The sequence below is a fragment of the Typopeltis vanoorti genome, chromosome 11, assembly GCF_054136105.1.
Source record: "Typopeltis vanoorti isolate ZY-2024b chromosome 11, IOZ_Tvanoo_1.0, whole genome shotgun sequence".
Taxonomy (NCBI): domain Eukaryota; kingdom Metazoa; phylum Arthropoda; class Arachnida; order Uropygi; family Thelyphonidae; genus Typopeltis; species Typopeltis vanoorti.
In genome coordinates, this window is record NC_143559.1 from 48,010,723 (window position 1) to 48,032,988 (window position 22,266).

A 22,266-nucleotide genomic window follows, 5' to 3' on the forward strand; every position below is an offset into this window, starting at 1 on the left:
ATGACTGCTTTCCCGAAAACTGATCTCAAAGATATTAGTATATCCATCTTAACTACTGCAAGTCTAGCAGTTTTTATTTATCTCCTTTTAAATATTTTAAAATTCAAGAAGTACAAAAAACTTCCGCCAGGACCAACGGGGTTGCCTATCGTAGGTTATTTGCCTTTTTTTAGTTCGCATCTGCATAATGAATTTAAGGAGATCTCCAAGAAATATGGAAATATTTTTTCGTAAGTACAGTGTTTCATTTAATGCATATATCAGTTAGAATTGACACATTTATATACTTGAAATTATAGCCAAATACCTAAAATGTTTAATAATTATTAATTGTTATTATTGTTTGGAAAAATAGATAATGGTAGACATTTGAAGTCGATATCAGTATAATAATAAAACCTTTAATTAATTTATTTTTTATAATTTCATTAATTAAAAAAATATTTCATTCTCAAAGTGTTATGGTTTATAACTACTAAGTTTTTCTCTCTCTTTTTCTCTCTCTCTATCTGTCCCCCAGAAGGGGCCCCTTCCAAGACTGAAAAACAAGTACAGAATTGTACATTAAAGACAGTCTTCATACGATATAAAAATAATACTGCAACAAAATGAATTCACATCCCCAACATTCTTTTTCTAGAAGCCATTCGATCAAAGGCCAAGATTGCATTGCTTTAATTAAAACATTTTTCAGAGGGAAAAAAGTGCACTTAGCATACATTCTTCAAAAGGGCAATTTATCTTTTGATAACTTAAATATAAAACCCATTCTGCACTTCGCACATCGCTTTCATCAGATGACAAAGTCGAATAGAATGGTGACCTTCATAAAGGGAAAACTACTGTTTTATAAAAACTGATAGTAACATGCTATCGGTTTTTCTGTGCTATCAGTAGAGGGCAACCAGGATAACGTACAGGTAATTTCATGGAGGATTGAGACTAAAGATAACGTCAATTTTTTTCTTTTTTTTTTTTTCTTGTATTCACAAAGAAAAAAAAAGTGAATATTAGTATAAATAACAAAAAAAAAAAATTTCATACTAATTCACTGTCGTTCTTAGGAAAATGTAAATTATTCTACTTTTATTTTCCAGTCTTTCACTCGGACAAACATATGCAGTTGTAATTAACGATTATGAACTCGCTAAAGAAGTTTATAGCAAAACTGAATTGCTAGACAAACCACCAGATCAGAATTTTAATTATATTCCTGGTAAATTAGGTAAGTGAAACAGATTATCATAATAGACATTTTAATTAAAAACAATATTTGAGATCCATTTGAAGCCTCATTATTTATACAATACTTTGATATTTGCATGTTAAAAGATTTCGGCAATAGTTATTCCCCTTATTGTGATTCAAAACGTGCTTGAGCGTTCCGCGTGTAAAGAATATTAAACTCTATCTGCACAACATAATTATTAATATCCAAATTGCTGTACTGTGCAGAGAAATCCTGGTGCAATCTCACTAGAGTTGAAACATTTGTATCCCTCGTTGTATTGTGTGTAACCGAAAATGTTGATCTAATGTATTATGTATACAAACACTAAAATGTATCTAATACATTTTACTATTGAAAAAATTAACACGAGTACTTATTTGCATTTAACAGTTATTCAGATTTTTTCTGTAGGTGTTACATCTGTAAATGGCAAAGAGTGGAGAGAACAAAGGAGCATCTTCAATTACACCATGAAGAATGGGACTGTAATAGATGAATGCAATTTTCAAGTAGGTAATTGTTTTGGAAAGAAAAAATAGCATTTAAGTTAAACTTAAGATATACAAATTCTGCAAATATAATGTAGTTTTTTTAACTTTCTCATTCCTTCTTAAATCCTCTGGGAAGAGTGCTATGCAATAGTAATTGAAGCTGTGACATTTCTCTTTCTTCCTAACCAAAAGGAACAGTGCACTGCAATATTAAACTCTAAATGTTTTAAATATTTTCTTCGTACGTGAAACTAATATAATAACTAATTTTATAAGGGCTCAAGAACATTTTGAATCAAATATTTAGCGAATTCCATTTTTATAATTTTTAATGAAATACGAGTATATACTTTTATCCAGCAATCGGTCCATAACGAAAAGATAAAATTTTAAACCAAAACAATTTGCGAAAAACCTCAAGACTAAAACACAAATTGCACACTAGTCACTTTCCTGCTTATTTAACCGAGTAAATTGCATATCTATACTTCAACAGGGCTCTGGGTTCGTAACCCAGCTTTCGCATGAATGTATGTGAACACAGTAAGGTCACAGATGATTTTCTTTGTCCAGTGTGAGATCACTATTCCTATGGAAGCTTGAGGTGACTTTCGTCGAAGGCCAAGTGACTTGGTCTCTAGTCTAAGACGTACTGGTTTTTATTTAAACCTTAAGCATCTCTTTGTGTGTGTGTGTGTGTGTGTGTGTGTGTGTTAGATTTCATACTTCGGTTCAAAAGAAATCAGTTAACGCACCTTTTATTCACTTTTAGGATGTAGGTGAGGCCGTTTTGGTCCTCTAAAACTTTTGGAGAGTTAGTGGACAGTTCAATCTCTACTGGTAGCCAATCAGAGTTAGCTGGCCTAAGGTTATCACTAATTAAGCGTCAAGCACTGAAGCGACGACTGACAAGTGGTTCCATCTTGTGGGACCTGACGCTAACAATATTTTTCATGTCTATGTCTGACTATGTATGGGTTCTACGGCCGATTCTCTTGAGTTTAAGGGAAGAAAAAACTCGAGTTTCCAGGAGAAAAAACCCGCGTGTGCCCGTGTTACAGATCGACTCACTCTAAAACCGGTCGAAAAAAGTCTTTAGTCTTCTATTCGGCAACTAGAATCGAACTCGTGACGCACTTCCTTCGGTCGATTTAACGCAGAAGAGTGCAAATACCACTTCCACTGAGATACACAGTTTTTTTTTTTTTTATCATACTTAAATATTTTTAAAGCAAGGACTTATCTTCAGATTCTTCTACAGTACAAGCTGTGAAAGTGCTTTAAACATGTAACCGATCTAGCCTAGCTGTATAAGTTGATACCGAACTTATGTACAAGATAATCCAGCCAATTAGATTTAGCTGGGATGGAGTTGAGCGCTTCTTTCTCAAGACATAAATGAGTTAGCAAAAGAAGAAAATGATGTACACGATGTTGTCACATATTCTATTGTCCCATCTGAATTAACATGATGGTAATAATAGTTTCTGTGTGAGGTTCAGATGGGAGTAATAAATTATAAGTATGATTTTAATTTCTCTTTTGAAGGTGTTGTAGAGAATTGAACTCATAATATATGATAGAGTGTGAATTAATTATTTTAGTTAAATGATGTGAAGTATTATCTTCATAATCACTTACAATTTTGGTATATATTGCCCAACCTACACATGTGAAAGGATGAGTAGATGGTCTCCAAATGATTTCTATATTACTTCTGAAGGCCAAGTTGTTTTCTAAATAATACAACGGCTAAAAATAAATATTCTTTATTATTATAACAGATATTTATACAAAAGAAAGCCCAGTTGTTAGACAAATCGCATTCCAAACTGCAGAGGTTTTTACATGGCTAAAAGTGTACAATTTTTTTTTAATTTCTCAGTCATCATATTTAATACACTCAATTTATTATTCTCATTGCATCAAAAGAAATTTTTCAGACCATCGCCAGTATGATTACCACTCTCTCATTTAGCACATGATTTGTTGTTTGTCATTTCATCTTTGTTATTCTTCTTATACGCAACTTCTCATACGCAGCTTAAACTAACCAAATATTGAATTATAAATATTTATTTACTATTTGTTTTGTTCTGCAAGGAAGAAACATCCTGTGTAATAAATACGATCGAACACAGACCTATTTTTTACTGTATACAAAACGAATAGAAGTTATAAAAATTACAAATAAATATTTCGAATGATTTACTATGTGCAAGTATGTTACGCTGATTTCGAAATTAATGTTCATAATTAATTAAATGAATGTTCATAATTAATTAAATGAAGCATTCCATAACAGCTGCAGCTATGCAACATGAGGCATGTCGTCTTTATAGTACTACCAGGGGTTCGTTCCATAAAAACTCTACATTGTAGGTAGCACTACCTGATTATCCAGAATATCAAGGTACGAGCTGCATTCATGGAACCACGGACAACAACGATCAATGGTCGCTCTGCAAACCAGTTGAATGCATCCCACGCGATTACTTCTCCACCAACAAACTTTACTGTGGATACAACACGCTGTGGTAACAAACGTTCACCAAGCTGCCTCCACACCCACATCCTGCCATCAGACTGGAAACAGGTGAACCTTGATTCATCGTTGCAGAGTACCGTTTTTCCACTCACCAATTGTCCAGTTCACAAGCTCTTCGCACCAGGCCAGACAAACCGCCTTGTTTGTTTTTGTTATATTCGGCTTGCGTGCGTCGCTGCTCTTCCATGGGAACCCAGTAAATTGAGTTATTTTCGTACAGTATTCGTGCTCGCCATGGTGTTCTAGAACTCATCAATGATAATCTGTGCCGACTGTAGCTGGTCTGTGCCACGCTTCATTTTAACACCCTCCTGTCCTGTCAGTCATTTCCATTGGCCGCCGTGGATTTTTTTCCCGCAACAGAGATGCCAAAACATCTCCATTTCTTTATCGCTTCGCCAACCGTTCATTTTGGATGCTCCAGTTTAGAGACAATGGTACGTATGCGCATGCAACCAATGTCATAGCCCACGATAACACCTCTCTAGAAGTCACTGAGTTCACGTCTTGATGCCATACCACCTGTGTTCAACTGCTATGATGAAATACTGTTTCTCTGCACCGGTTTCTATGTTATTAATAAACCTAAAATGTTCTATAACTTCAAATAACAAGGGTGTCTGGATCTATCAATAATTGTCCGGACATCCCTGTTATTTGAAGTTATTGAACATTTTACGTATATTTATTAATAGATTAATATTAATTAATTAATTAATTAATTAATTATAGAGCACGCGCACACGCGCACACACACACACACACACACACACACACACACACACACACACACACACACACACACACACATATATATATATATTTATTTATTTATTTAGAATTAATAATTATACTGACTAGAACCCGAGGAGTATAAAAAAAACTCTAATGAATCACAACTAGTTTCATCGGAGTTCCGACTTCTTCAGGTGAGTAAGAAATAACTAAAAACTTACAAAAACTAATACGGTAAAAAAAATGGGCTTTTCAGTTTAACATAAAAGAGTTAGAAGAATAGCAACAGTCACATTTGAATTGGAGACCGCGTGGCATTATTAGCGTGAGTTGATGTTGAGTGATAGGATAGTTGATTTTAGAGCGCCCAGTATTTAATTACTGCGCTATGGGAATCAGACAAACCGTAACTTAGATTGCTGTTCATGTGTGAAGGACTATTTCTTTAGATTCTACAATTCGTCTTTCAAACTCATCATTGCATATATACAAATTGGTCGTGTGATCCCAATCGATTTGGTGTTAACGCTCTTCAAGATTAGAGTTGGCGGAGTAAAGCACATGACTGGAGAGGGTGCTCGATCGGGTTCTTTGGTAGGAGATGTCACGTCTGTGTTCCTCAAGACGTAGCGAAATAGATTTATCTGTCTGACCGAAATAAGGTCTACCACAGTCGCACACAACTTTATAAACACCTGGAAAATTCAGCTGGTTGTGTTTTGGTTTTGGGCGACTCAGAAAGGAACGAAGCTTTGGTAGAGTGGTATAGTTGGTTGTTATCACTATCACTCAACATCAACTCACGCTAATAATGCAACGCGGTCTCTAATCCAAATATGACTGTTGCTATTCTACTAACTCTTTTGTGTTAAACTGAAAAGCCAATTTTTTTTACCGTATTAGTTTTTGTAAGTTTTTAGTTATTTCTTATTCACCTGAAGAAGTCGGAACTCCGATGAAACTAGTTGTGATTCATTAAAGTTTTTTATTATACTCGTCGGGTTCTAGTCAGTATAATTATTAATTCTAAATGTATACATCCCGAGTCAACTCTAGTAACAACACACACACACACACACACACACACACACACACACACACACACACACACACACACACACACACACACACACACACACACACACACACACACACACACACACACATATTTTTTGCTGACAAAATATATATATTATTGCCAGCAAATGATATTATTATCTTACTCCTTGCTTTTGTATATGTTTGCAATTCAAATTCTTTGAAATTAGGACAATTTTTAATCGTCACAAAACATGAACCATACGTTAATTTTTTACAGGACGAAATCTCCCTATTCCTGAAAGAAATTGAAAAAAACTTAGGGAAACCTTTTGATCTTAGAAATCATCTTTTTAAAGCCATTAACAATATGATGTGGTATGCCACATGTGGAGAAAGATTTAGTTACACAGATCCAGAAAGGAAAATATTGGATGATGGAGTCACGGCAATGAGAGAAATGTCTGTCCAAGGAACTGTCTACAGTTTTATACCATCGTTGCTGAAGTTGTCACTGCTTCTGAAAATTGGCTCATTTGCACGACACGCTTCAACTGTTATGAAGTTAAATCGGATAATTAGGTAAGATGTTTACAATTCTTTATGCACTGGAGATCGGATATAACCTCTGGAATTTCTTGCATCCCGTTATCATATTTTTAACTCTCTTTTTGTTTTCAACACTAACTGATGATATTAAACTCTGTTAAAGGTAAGCTGTGCAAAATGCTACACAAATATATATATATATATTAAAATTATAATTTTACTAACTAGGAACACCGAGATAAAATAAAAGCTTCAATTAAACACAACTAGTTTCGTCGGAACGCCAACTTCTTCAGGTGTATAAATTATCACAAAAACTGAAAAAATAGAAAGATAAAACATAGACTTCTCATATAAACAAGTTAGGAGTAACAATAGCCAAATTTGAACTGGCGTCGCGTGGTGGCAGGTCTACGTGAGGCGTTAATTAGTGGCAACTAACTCGAGAGTGCCAGAACTGGATCACTGCGCTGTGTGAGTCAGGTAAGCTATAGCTTAGATTACTGTTCATGCGTGAGAGGGGTCCAGAACTATTTATTTTGATTCTAAGATACGTCTTTCTAGTTCGTCAGTGCATTTATGGATATATTAGTAGTACGATTCCAGTCTATCTGGTGTTGGCACTCTTCTAAATTAGAGTTGACAGAGAAAAGGACATGACTGGAGAGGGCGCTTGCACTGGTTCTTTTGTAAGATATACCACGCTGATGCTCTTCGAGACGTAGTGAGACCGACTTACCGGTTTGCACATAATATAATATTTCCGCAACTAAGTTGGTTATGTTTTGGCTTGGGATGACTCATGTAAGAACGAAGTTTTGGTAGGGTAGTGAAGTAAGTTCTAATGTTAAATTTCTTCATAATTTTCGCCAATTTTGGTGATAGAGAACTTACGAACGGTAATTGAATGTGTGCAATAGGATTGAAGTTATCATATTGCCGAGGTTGGCGACGTGGGTATAGACGTTACTAACCGTCTTAGTTGTTAAGTGAGTTAGTTGCCACTGACTAACGCCTCACGCTAGACCTGCCACGGGACGCCAGTTCAAATTTGACTGTTGTTATTCCTAACTTGTTTATATGAGAAATCTATGTGTTATCTTACTATTTTTACCAGTTTTTGTGATAATTTATACACCTGAAGAAGTCGGCATTCCGACGAAACTGGTTGTGTTTAATTAAAGCTTTTATTTTACCTTATCTTGGCGTTCTTAGTCAGTAAAATTATGATTTTAAAATGTCTACAATCCGAATAAATACAAGTTATAATATATTTTTTTATTATTATTATTATTAAGTGATATCTCTAGAGTGTCCAAGAACACATTCAGGGGGAACACCTGCTCTACAGCTCTGTCTCCACCACTGAAATAATCCACCAACTACAATTAACCGCAACTACACCAACACCATCTACCACCCATCACTACCACTAGTATTTCCACAGACCATCACAGACATCCATGTCCAAGGCGGGATTCGAACCCACAGCGTTTTGGTTTTTATACATATGTTATTATTATTATTATTATTAATTAATTAAAATATTCCTTAGAAAGACACAAGACCCAAAACCAATCGAAATAAAATCCGTAGATAACCTCAACAGGCTGTCACATTGAAAGGAATATTGACAACTCGTAAAGAAGAACCAGCACCCCAACCAACATGAATGCACACCATCAAGTAGACGTAATCACCCCGGAACATGATAATTGCCACATTCTGAAATCAATATCAGAATGGAAACAACTGACAATCCCCAAAAAAGACTATCTATTCTCCACATCAACATCAGAAGCATTCAAAAATACTGGCTGACCCTGCAAGCTTATCTGAAGGAAGATACAGACGAAATAGACATTTTAATACTGACTGAAGTATCTACGACAAACGAAGAGGCATCCTCCTACCAAATGCCACACTTCCAACAACACAAATACTACAGACAAACAAAACGAGGCGGTGGTATAATAATATTTACCAAACATAAACTAGAAGTAACAGAAATAAACTATAAATTGGAATACGCAGAAAACATATGCATCGAAATTAAAAACATCAAATAAGAAAACTCCCTGATATTAAACGCAATATACAGACCACCCAACTTAAGCACCACAAAATTCCTAGAAGAACTAAACAGATGGCTTTCAGCCACGAAAGTAGGCACCTCAAAATGCTTGATGATAATAGGAGACATTAATATAAACATTAGGAACATAAATAACAACACAGAACAATACCTAGACCTATTATCGGCATATAACATAACCCCATCCATACAGTCGTATACACGAGAAGAGATAATCGGAAACACAACAACCTCAACCTGCATTGATCATATAAATATAAGGGTCCCTCCAAACAGCCACACAGCAGCCGTCATAACATGCAAACTAGCAGACCATTATTTCACAGCATTGCAGTTACACACTGAACCAGAACCCATAAAAATCATTGAGACTACAAAACAGCATCATAGCATTGTAAACGAAGCAATAGTGAACGATGAAATCAGAAAAACAGACTGGATGCAGATAGCATCTTTAGACTCTGCTGAAGCTGTATATAATAATCTTAAACTTGCATTTAACAAAATATACAACAAAGCATTAACAAAAATAAAAATACGCCCCCAAACGAAACAAAATCCATGGATAACAGACAACATACTAACAGACATACAAAGAAAAGATGCCCTATGGAAACAACTTAAGAAGTCACCGAACAATATCGCTTTAAAAGCTGAATACAAAAGAAAGCGGAATCTCCTAACAACCCAGATTCGAACGGCAAAAAGAAACTATTACAGCAACAAATTAACAACAGCACAGAATGACATAAAGGAAACCTGGCACCTGATTAATGAAATGCTGGACAGTATACACAGAACCACTGCCACAGAAACAATAAAACACAGCTTTGCCTGCGACCCCAAATCCCTTAAACAGTTGGCAAACAACTTTAATCAGCACTTCGTGAACTCTGTCCAAAAGCTACAAGAAACAACCTTTCCTCACACATACGAACATTCTCCACTAGGTCCACGAGCAACCCAGTCGATGTGGTTCCCCACAGTAACAAAAGAAGAACTATCACTAGCAATTCAACAAATTAATCCTAACAAAGGACTGGGGATAGACGGAATCAGACCAAAAGACATCAAGAAACACTCAACCGACCTACTTCCAGTTATACAAAAACTGTTAAATAAAATCTTCGAAACGGGACACATACCTGAAACACTGAAGACTGCACTAATCACACCCATACACAAACAGGGAAAAAGAAACATAATAAGTAATTACAGACCTATCGCCACGCTGCCTGTAATCAACCAAATCATGGAGCGCATTGTACATCATAAACTCTCCACATACGTTGAAAAATTTCAAATCATACCCAAAACACAATATGGCTTTCAAAAAAACAAAGGAACAGCAACTCTCCTGGAAGACTTCACAGATCTAATAAATGCTGCATTGGATAAAAACAGAATAACATTAGTGGTATTCATTGACCTAACAAAAGCATTTGACACACTAACACATAAAACCTTGTTAACTAAACTTACCCATATCGGAATTGGAGGTCGTCTACTCCAGTGGTTTAAAGCATACACGAAAAACAGAAAGCACATCACACATATAGGATCAGCACACAGCAAAGAGGTACATGTAACCTGTGGAGTACCACAAGGAGCTGTCCTATCTCCCATTCTATTTAACATATACACACACACGACATAAGCCAACTCCCCCTAAAAAGTAAAATCTTCCAGTATGCAGACGACACTGCCATAGTATCCATTCACAACACTGCAAAATTCGCTTACAAAAATATGCAACACGACATCAATCAAAACACTAACTGGCTAACCGAAAACGGCATATATATAAACCCAGGAAAAACAAAGCTAATGATATTCAAAAACCCCCAAACTCTGCCCATAGAAACTAAATATCTCACTATCAAACATTCATCCTCCTATACACAAAGTGCAGAACCTAAAATCACAACCATCACACAGGTGAAAACAACACGCTACCTTGGACTTCACTTCGATGTAGATCAAAGTTGGAATAGCCATACAAACTACCTACATACCAAGCTTAGGATAATAGCAAGCAAACTATACCGATTAAAAGACATTGCCCCAACCCACATAAAAATACTAATCTATAAAGCATTATGTGAAAACATTTTAAGATATGCAATCACATCATACGCATTCTGCGCAGACTACAGACTTAACAGGCTACAATGGTTGCAAGATAAAATGATAAAACTGATATTCTGGGAACAACCTACTCTTATGCAGGAAGCATGGACAAAACACAAAATATTTAAGGTGAAACACTTACGCCACTACACAGTCATGTTAAAACACTACTACAGCCCAACATATAGAGTAACCAGAACAACATATCAAATAACAAGACCACAGTCAACAAACTACAAAACATATAAGTACAACAATCAGCACGGCAAAGCCACCCGAAACTTCTACGTACCTGACATGATAAACAAATTGCCGTTCGACAACAGAAATCTAGGAACATACAGGGAGCTGAAACAGGCACTATATAAATATTATTGCGAGAATGAAAATTAGAGCAATTCCTGTTTCTCTCTCCCCCACCACACATACACACACACACACAAACCACGACAAACCCCCCCCCTCTCAAAAAACTACCACTACAAGAACACAAAGAAACAAACACACCATGTCTAAATCCAACCCTATTTGCACAAAAAAAAAAGTTAAACTGTAATAGCAGTCTAAGTCTTTCAAACACGTACCAACAAACAGTAAAATCAACACCTGGCTTGTGACCACTATAGGAACACAAGCATGAAACCACCACCCTCTGTCATCTATTATCTTCCTCAGATAAGCTCTGCTAAGCTTCGAGGAAGAAAATTACTAACTTTCAAGTATCTGTTATACACACTTGTAATCCGTTATAAATATTATATACATATAACTACTACAGCAACTATGTATGAAATTCATCTGAGACATAAAAAAAAAAAAAAAAAAAAAAAAAATTTGTATAATCCTTATTGTAAATACTGTAAATATTATTATTGTATGTAACTTATACTGAGACATAATAAAAAAATAAAAATGAAAAATAAAAAAAATTATTATTATTATTATTATTATTATTATTATTATTACGTGACATCTGCAGGGGGCCCAAGAACTCATTCGGGGGGAGCACCTGCACTACAACAAAACGTATTATAATGATCATCATATCCTACCTCTGTGCGAATCACATATTGTGACCAGAGAGGATCCGACCTGATTTTAACATACGTCCTTGATTTCTGTTGTATTAAGTAGGAGATATGCAACATTACAGAAGTTCCTTAAATTTCTTGATGTAACTATTAGAAGCAATATAGGACATCTGTGTTGGCTGCGAGATCTTCGTGATTTCCTTCTGCGTGAAAGTGATATTTTCTCTGCTTTGCAGTACGTTTGACGTCATCAGTCATTACAATTTCTCCAGCGAAGCCTGGTTGCCTCATATTGTAGATACCACATACACACTTGATTTTGTAAATTTGTGGTATTTTTAGATGGATTTTAAGTTAAAATACGGAGACATTACACTTTAGACAGGAAAGCGTACTTGTATTCGCTAGTGCTTGAATATCGTCGTCATTTCTATACATCAGGTGCTGAATATATGATAATTAGAGGCTTCCGTAGCTCTGGTTTTTGAAACGTCCCTGGGTGACTGGAGCTGGCTGTTCTTTCATGGCTTTATGTGTTATAGTCATTTTCTAATATGGTTACACTGAGCAATTCAAGTTTCCAGGTACTCTTTAGCAACAGATTTTTTTAATATATTAAAACTAGATGATGTCACACTTGGTTCTGTTTCTCATGGAGAAAGGCGTTTAAATATTAAAAATTTAGTAAAATTATGCAAATAAATACAGAGTACACATTTGTACAGTCGATATTTTAAATTGAGTTTACCTATTTCCCACAAAAAGGGAATTCAGATGTGAAAAGAATTAAATGTATTACATAGGCAAAGTGAATACTAGATCTATCATTATGTCAAATCGAATGTTTGTAGAAACTGTGAAAGTTTCGTAAGTCGACCTAAGAGCATATGAGAATACAAGGCTTGGCATCCCTGAGTTGCCTTAGCTTGCACTACTTAAAAGACATCAGCGTTTCCCAAGAAGCCATATGTTCATGTATTTTACTAATAAAAGAGGAATATATGGAAGCTTGGGCAAGTCACGATGGTCTTGACACCTGTGGAATCTGTAATATTGACAACAGTAGCTGGTGTTTGGAGCTGATCAGCAGTTGTTCCGTAGAAACCTGTAGAATGTCCTACAACTGTTGGTTTCCTTACTAAGGCGCGATTAGTAAATAAACTAAGGTTCTATTAGCATTTTCATTGGATGATAATGTATATTGCTAATCGGTATTTGAAGGTTCACTCTTTTCCCTAAGGTCAAGAAAATATGGATACTAATATATCATCCTAAGATAGCATCTCTTTCAAAATTTCATGCTTTCCACTTGCCATTTATGGTAGCCACTCTAGGAGTATAACTATTTTCATTATATCGCAGTATGTACCACGTGTAATTTAAGGAATCACATCAATATATTCATTATAAAATAATAATTGCCAGATAGCTTATTGAAGTTCAGTGTAATGATGACAATTATTCTTTATACCTCATCAAACAGATCCAAAAATTCGTTCTGCATAAACATAGTAACATTTTCTTTAGCCAATATATCAAAGATACCATGATAAATGGAATACTTTAGTAACAGGCGACCGACTTTTAATAGTACAGGTAAATCTGCTGACTTCGGACGGGAGATGGCAGTAAAAGTCACACAGTTAATCGAAAATTATTGTCGGTATACGATTAATACGTGTAATAGTATTTCAGGTATACGGAGAATGATGTGAAACAGAGGCATCAGAGCAACCAAGAGCATGCGACATGAAATAGCTGATCAAGGAGAAACAACCCAAAGACAGGATCGAAAAATGCAACAGATATGTTTCAATTTATCACGTGACCAATGGTGATTAATTGCAACAATAGCAAGCAATAGAATATCATATGGGAGATGTATTTGGCTTAATTTCCTTATACATGTACCTCGTTCAATGGAGAGAAGTAATTTTTCAGATGACAGACACTTCCAAAACGCGAGACTTCGACTCATAGGGTATGTCCTAACCAAGAATGATTAATGAAACATGTTCTTTTAGTGATGCTCTCTTAATGTTGATTTAGGCTTTCAATCAAGCATTTTTGGACAGTTTGTGATATAATATTTTAGGATATAATAGACAGATGTTCGTTCTATTGACCAGGTTCTAGAAAATCTGATGGGCTCGAAGAAAATCACACCTCTATATGAGGTATATCTGTGGAGTATTTCTTCAAGTCAATGTCCTGGCATATTGAGGTGGGTCTCAACAAATTCCAGTAGGTTGTCTAAAGGATATCTCTAATAAACTGGTCATGTGGTGTGTGTTATAAATCAAATGAACAATATTAGTACACTATATAATCTTCTATGACTAATATAACTGAAATTCGGTTATCGTGCAGTACGAGCAACACTAAATACTGTATTGTTATATTCCTTTGCTATGAGGTATGTTACTTGTCATCATTATAGCTTGCACTGTAACTCAGAATGAAAACATTACCAGTCATCACCATCATCAAGAGATTCTCGATGGTCAAGTGAATCCGCATTATATCTGTATACATGGCTATATATCATATCCCATGCAGGACTCGATCAAAGTCTTTACAACCACGTAAGAGCTTTTCACAAAAAATAACAAAAGAGGATACTTTCATCCCCATGCAGATGAGATGATGAATAATTTTAGCAACAGTAAAATGGCTATCATCCTGCACTGTGGTCTCTATATTCCGCAAATTTAGCATTTCCTAAACTATTGCTGACGAAAGAGAGGGGAAGTTTCTAGGAGTGTCAAGAGCTACGTAATCGCTGTAAAACTCACAGTGTGAATAATACCTTCTTGTATATAAAATACTCTCGGAAGCATTCGCATAAGAGAAATAATTAGATATGTAGAAGATGAGCACTACAGTACTATAGTATTTCTTATAATATGCCTCCATCCCTTCACGCTTACTCCCAAAAAAATTCTAATAAAAAACGATGGTTAACTATCCTGTCACCGATCTCTACAAATATTGTATGATATAAACTATTTCTGAATTACAATGATATAGCCAGAAGTATAAATAATATAAAGATGATATGAAAATTATTACTTCGCAGTTTTGTAAAACTGTAATTTTCTTAGAGAAAAGATCCAGTTTTTGAAGAAAGTAGGAGGATCTGGAGGTGGCAAACTCATTGACGAATTGCAAACGGTGGTAGAAAAGAGACAACTGTTGGACAAATATGAAGAAGGTGATATTATGTGTGTTTACTTCCACAAATTTCCACTATATTATCTAATTCTTCTGTACAGTCATTATTTCCACTCTTTCATTTGATATATGAACTATAATTTATTATTATTATTATTATTATTTTATTATGACATCGTTATATTAATAATATATGACATAATTTTGTAAAAAATCAGTTCGTACCAGCTACTTTAGCCTTCAGAAAATAATTTTTAGATTCATACTTTTTTTGTTTTTTCCGATAAAAATAACATGACATATTTCTTTGTATTTCAGACGTCTTCATTAGTCCGTATATCCGAGTTTTTATGATAGGTGGAACTGACACTACACATTCATCCATCTGCTGGGCCATGATATTATTGGCTGCACATCCAGAGGTTCAAAATCGATTAGTGGAAGAAATATTAAGCGTTGTAGGCACAAATAGAAGAGTTACTTTGGCAGATCGTAAATCTCTAGTGTACACCCAGGCCTTCATCCTAGAGGCGCAGAGATTTGTAACAATAACGCCAACTGGTGGATTTCGACAGTAAGTATGAAAAACAACAGTGAGATAAATTTCAAATGAAAGCTGATTCTCTGTAACTCACCATAATTATTTCAAAACAATATTGTAAATATTCACTTTACAGTAATTTTACTTTATTTCTATTATAATGAGTTCATTATTTTCTCATTTCTATTTTTAATGGTTTTTGCAGCTCTTCGACCGACACCACTATTGGAGGATTTGATATTCCAAAAGGCTCATTTCTGATAATGAATCTATGGCATATGCATCGGGATCCCAAATATTATGAAAAACCTGACGAATTCTTACCAGAGCGTTTTCTCAGTGAAGATGGAAAATCGACGATATCACCGCCATCATACTTGCCGTTTGCCTTAGGTAAAGTGCTTACGCTCTTTCATTTTCTTTTAGTTTAATGTAAAGATACAGAAATGATCTGAGGTCATATCTGACTCTCAAATTTGGAAGTGAAACTAGGATTCTAAAATAAAGAAACAGACAAAGATTGGAAGCAGCACAAATGAAGTTTCTAAGACTCTGTGACCAGGGTTGGCTTAACACGGCGATGCGTTGAATCGAGGCGCACTCTTCAAGAGGAGCGAGCTGAAGTGAGTAGAAAAAGTAAAATAAAAACAGGTTTTAATATTAGCACTTCTTAAATGTCGATATTCACTAAATATATTGTAATAAATACTGCGAGTTTTAATAACATTTAGCCAAAACTGCACGTTGTTTTTCGCTACGTGCGTTAGAGAGCTGTTCAGAAGCATTAAACGAGCTAGGCGCCCGTCTGGGGCGTCATTTTACAGGAGGCGCCTTACATTACCAACTTTCCTTTTTACATTTGTCAGTTAGGACGTGAGGCGCGCAAGGGTACCCGGCTTAACGTCTGTTACGAAGTGACATTGGGACATTTTGTGTGGAACAGACCTCACACGTTGTTTGTAAAGAAATCATTGAACTGTTGATTGCTGAACACACAGTGAATGTGTAGCTGATTCATACTGAGCTAAGTAGATTCGAAATTTAACCAACGCTTTTAGAAGTCAGCAAAAAATGTATGTATTCCTTTAAGCATTTATTTTCATTTTTTTTACATTTAGTTTTTGTCTTACTGAATTTTTTGTTCGATAGAGTTTTTACTTTAGAATAAATTTAGGCATAAAGGAGACGATAAGAAAATTATCCGGAGCTCCAAATAAAAAAATTAAAAAAAGCGACAAACGAACTCGAAAAAGCGATACAGAAAGGGCAGCTAACTAAATTTATCAAAAAAAAAAGTCTGAAGGTACCACGTACCTCTTAGTTAAATTAAAAGATCTTAATTTAGATATTAAAGATTTTTGCGGAGACAAGGATACGATAACGGGGAGAACATGCGAAGAAAACAACGGCGTTCGGAGAAACGTATCGAATATTAACTCTCGAGCATTCTTTGACCCGTGCGCAGCATACACATTCAATTTCGTGATCGCTGATGCCGCTCAATTTAGTACTAAAATAGTGAGTTTTTTTAGCACACTATACAAGAAAAATATATAATTTCTTTAGTGCTTTGACAAACCGATAGGATGTAGTGAAAAAGTACGCCAAAATTGCACTTAACATTTTATTAGATGGGAAGCGAGGATTGATGCTCTTTCGTTCGCTTAGATATAATACTGGAGAAGTTTTAGATTATTTTGTGGAAATTTCTGATAATATTCAAATTGACAATAGTTCAAAATATAAAGCGGAAAATTAATAATTAATTATTAATTTGAAAATTAATAAATTTACATCGGGGCGCCAGGACTCCTAAAGCCGGCACTGCCTGGGACTCACTAGATTAGATAAAAAGAAAAACACAGAAATAAGAGAACGATTAGATACAAAAAATATCATACAGGAAATAGAAAAATATCAGCAAAATTTGCTACACCACATAAAAAGGATGAATAACAATAGGACTCCCAAACTAGCATATAAATATAAACCTTCTGCTTTGGTAATACCTGAAAGGGTAAGACAAACTCCAGTGTTTCAACAAAAATTATATATTTACATTCGCACAGTACGGTTACGAACATGTCATATAAACACGCGATGATACGTACAGCACATTGTTCTTTCAGAAAAATTAGAACGCCATATTGATACCTGTTTAAAGATTCTGTATCATGTACAGATAAACTTCATTGGCTACAGCATTGCCATCCATTACCCTCCAAGGGTATTGGATTGAATGAATCAATCACCGCATCTCATGGTCCATATTTACTTACTTTCTGGACAAGAGTTTTTGGAACCATGTAAAAAATATAATATATATATATACAGTATATATATACGAAGTTAATAAAAACTGAAAAAAAATCCTTATCCCATACACGGAACTAATATACAATAGGTTTACATAAAAACTATTCATGGTTAAGAATCACATAAACATAGTATCGTGAATGGATTAAGGTTGTGACCCCACCCGAAAATACCGAAGATGGAACTTTTCCAAGATACTTCAATGCTTTTAACAGTGTCTATCGTCAAGCTGTACTTCGAGCAGTCTGTTAAGGATATCCAGAAGTTTTTTCTCACCTACATATCAGAGATTTAATCTTCAAATTCTCTTACCGTCACCCTGTTCTCCAAATTGACGTTCATCTTATCACTTGGGGAGGGGCGGAGCTCTCTCTCTGTTCGAAGCCATATTGGTTCTCTCTTGATACAACTGCTGTTAATGCTATGGCATTCGATGGTGACCTTATACTCATAGGGTCACCAGCATGGATAATACTGAAAAATATTATTATTTTAATAAGAATGTTCTCTTTTTCTAGGTAATCAGCGAAGTTGAAAGAAGTCGACTGCTTGGACGAAGAATTCCTTCAAGCAGTCGACTTCTTTCATGTTCGATGCTTATCAATGTGACAAAATCGAATACCCTTTTTTCTTGTCCCCTAAGGTAAAGACAAGAATTTGAAGGTTGAGAACTTTGAAGTTTTCCTGCACCCATTTCTTTGCATTCCATCTCGGTTCTGGAGGAGTGGAGATACCTTGGTGTACATTTCTCCGTAAAGCAACTCCACTAAACCACAACAGAGGCGCTTAATTCTGAATTGTTTCCTTCTTCCAAGAATCTACCTTAAGTGAGTCCTAGGAAACGTCTCTCTCTCGGGATTATCCCGAATACTGAAAAACAAAAAATTATTTTAATAGGAAAGATATTTTTCTAAGAAAAAACTATCACAATTTACTTAAAACCACCATGAATTCTTTGTTATCTTTATTCTTCTTCTTTTTTTTTCTTGTTTTAATTGGATCTTTTGTCTAATCTTATCAATACTCGCCGAATTTCTAAATTATATGACTATGCATATTTAAAAAATAAGACAAAAAAGTCGTTTGCTATGCTACTTTGCAAGTTTTCCGATTGATTTTAGTGAAGATCGCTGGGAAATGGTATACATCAAGTATAAAGCATCATTTGACTCTGTTTGTTTCATCAGAATAATATGAAACTGAAGAACTAAATGATTAAAAGTTCCAATACTAGAATTAGCCAGGGATATCCACATCTTTCACATTTATAGTCAAGTAATAGTGGACTATATGGCAGGTATTGTCTATTAACATGAATTTAAAAAATATATATATATATCGCAAATATGACGATTTTTATATACAAAGTTGAATTGGGTGATTATAGCTCTTTGCTATATATTTTCTTTATTATTCATCGGATATACAGCTTTAATCTTGCAGCTTTAATCTTGAAGATTCCATTATAAACCATAGCTACTTATATTTGTATTTCTTTTATCAGTATGTATTCACTTTCTACCAAAACGTTAATTTAAACGATTGCTTTTTTGTTTCACTGATTTTACTTTTATTTTATTTTAGGTAAACGAAAGTGTCCTGGAGAAGTATTTGTTAAAACAGTAATATTTTGTTTTATCACCTCAATACTTCAGAAGTACGAAATAAAAATGCCTGAAAACACAGTATTCAGTTTGGACGGTGATATGGTCCTTAATTATGAACCAAAACCTTTTAAATTATGTTTCTTTCCAAGACATCAATAAATTTACAAATAAAAAAGTCACAGAATCTGTTTATATTGTATGTTACCCATACACAGTTACTCGTACAGGATCACACATCCTGCCATTATATATTTTTCTCCAAATAGACCAATAAATATGTGCAACATTTAGCTTTCGATTGTAATAAAAGCTTCACTATTCCATGGAGAACTGAGGGCGTTTCCATACGAAACTTGCTCCGATGTCTCCAATCGCAGAAATGGTTTTTCCTCCAGGAAGAAATGGTTCAGGGAGGAAAAGCCCATCTCATAATATATACTAAAGAACATTCACTTGTGAAGTCTTTATTGTAAAGATTTCTTGCATTCCTAAAATAGGATTCCAATACACGTTTTAAAGCAAAGGGGAGATTGTAGCGTAGTACTGGCAACTGAGTTACGAAGGTATTAATCAGCCATTAAAATTCCAAATCGAAAACAGCGACGAAGAGATTAATGCAACTTTTCTTCTGAGAACTGCACCTAAATAGAAGAAAATTCCCACTTACTGCGTTTTTCACCCCTTCTTTTCTTGCATTTCTCCCCCACCTCCATTATGAAACGTAACATTAATAACTCTAATGTAACAGCAATTGATGCAAATACATAATTTTTCTCAATGGAGAAATGATTTCTGTACCTACACTTTATTCAAATTCACACGCTTTTTTCAAAGTTTATGACTTGGAAAAACGTGTATTCATACTTTCTTTTTTTCTCTCTAATCTTTACATACATCTAAATTTTCTACTCGACATTTTCTGTAAATTCACCTTACGTTTTATACAGAAATATACAGAAATAAAAATATTATTTAGTTTTATTTATAAATAATATATAAATTTAAAATTAATATGTTAATATATCATGATTTATTAACATATTTATTAACATACAAAAAACAGAGTTGACTATTGCAGCTGTGGTCGTAAGACAGGCTGGAATAAAAAGGATGACAGTCTGGAAGAGGTGTTCAACGATTAGATAATGACCATGTATAGGGATTCGATTATTAGAGGTGTGGCAAAATCGAGAAGCCGCCATTTGCTTTCCCAGGTTAGATTGAGCAGAGTAATTGAAGCACTAGATATGATGAAGAAGCGATCAAGAAAGAAAGGTGGTAGTGGGTACAAATAATCTTGTGGAAAACAAGGAGAATGTAAGGATGGATGTCAGGAGGCTGCTAAGGAGATTGAAATATAACAGTGTGGTGAGTAAGAAAATCAGCGTCTTTATCAAGTGTTATAGTAATGAAATGAGACGGTGAGCGATGATTATGAATGGGATGCTAGATGAGATCTATGACGAGAAAGGAAATCATTTCGGAATTCATTGGATATGTAGGATGAATTTGAGAGACGGATCGAGCTGCATAAAAGAGGTGCGATGCATTTGAATGGATTTAGTGTGAGTCAGCTGAAGAAACTGTTGCTGCAAGACAAAGTAATGACTGAAATGAAAGACAGATGATAGACTGAGGTCGTGTTTTACCAACTTACTTAATTACTATAAACAAGGCGACAATCGCTTTGGATAAAATGGGGACATACACTTTGGTACACATACTGGCCACTGCATTAGAAGCCTTTATTCAGATGTACGTGAACGTCACTTACGCATCGTATAGGCAATGTACATTTCATGTGCGTCAGCACGTGTTTTAGACAACTATTTAAGAATGCTACTGATCAGTAATCGTCAATAGTGTCAATCACAATAGGGGAAAACAATGGATATTTCAGAGTTCGATAGAGAGATCACTGTGGGTGCCCGTCTGGCTGGAGCCACCATTTTGAAAACAGCAAAAGCTGACCAGATTCTCGAAAGGTGACATATCCTGAGTGTTCAATCAGTGTAAAACTAACCGATATTGCTTGTCTAAGAAATGAAGCTGTGGTTCTAAGACAGTCTGACAGGAACAAGATTGCCTCTGTCTGAGAACGCTTGTACGGAAAAACAGAACTTCCTGTGTGCAGCAACTGACCAGAGCATTTAATGATCGCTGTACTCGACCGATAGCTTACCGATCTATGCGTAGGGAATAGATTGCGACATCACAAGCTGGTAATTAAAATAGCAGTGCTGGAGTTAGACAATAGACTAGGACAATGGAATTGGGAGTGGCTGTCTGATAGGTATCAGTAAATTTTGTACAGGTGAAGCGATATCCCAGTGGAGGATCGCACCAGTGATGTTCATCAAAGGTCTGTTTTGGTCCATTGCTGTTTAATTTTCATGTAAATATATTGAGAAGGGATACAATGGTGACATACTATTTGCAGATAATGCAAAGTTGGGAAGAACTATGAGACAATGGATGTTGTATCCTTGCAAGGGGAATTGTATATACTTTTCTGACTGGGCAAATGGAATTACTAGATCAACGTAGCAAAGTGTAAGAGTTTATAGTTTGGAAATTACAGATGGGTTGCAGAGTATAGAATTGGTGGGAATATCTTTCAGAAGACAGAGAATACGAGAGATTTTGGGTGATGATCGGTAAGGATGTGAAATCTCGACACAGATTTGGTCACTAGATTTTCAAAAGAGTGAAGAGATATTCGAATGAGTTCAGAGACCATTGATGTGTGAATTGCAAGATTTAGTGGACAGAAGAAAGCG

At 35.2% G+C, this 22,266-nt stretch overlaps 1 protein-coding gene across 1 annotated transcript; it reads left to right on the forward strand.

The window, feature by feature from the left end:
* Positions 1-19,645, forward strand: LOC150101550 (cytochrome P450 2J5-like). The gene is made up of 8 exons (XM_090400836.1): positions 1-230; positions 1,098-1,225; positions 1,643-1,740; positions 6,324-6,625; positions 14,953-15,062; positions 15,341-15,596; positions 15,769-15,956; positions 19,464-19,645. Exons 1-8 carry the CDS (start codon positions 1-3, stop codon positions 19,643-19,645), a joined length of 1,494 nt encoding a protein of 497 aa, XP_090256962.1.
* The last annotated feature ends 2,621 nt before the right edge of the window (positions 19,646-22,266 follow it).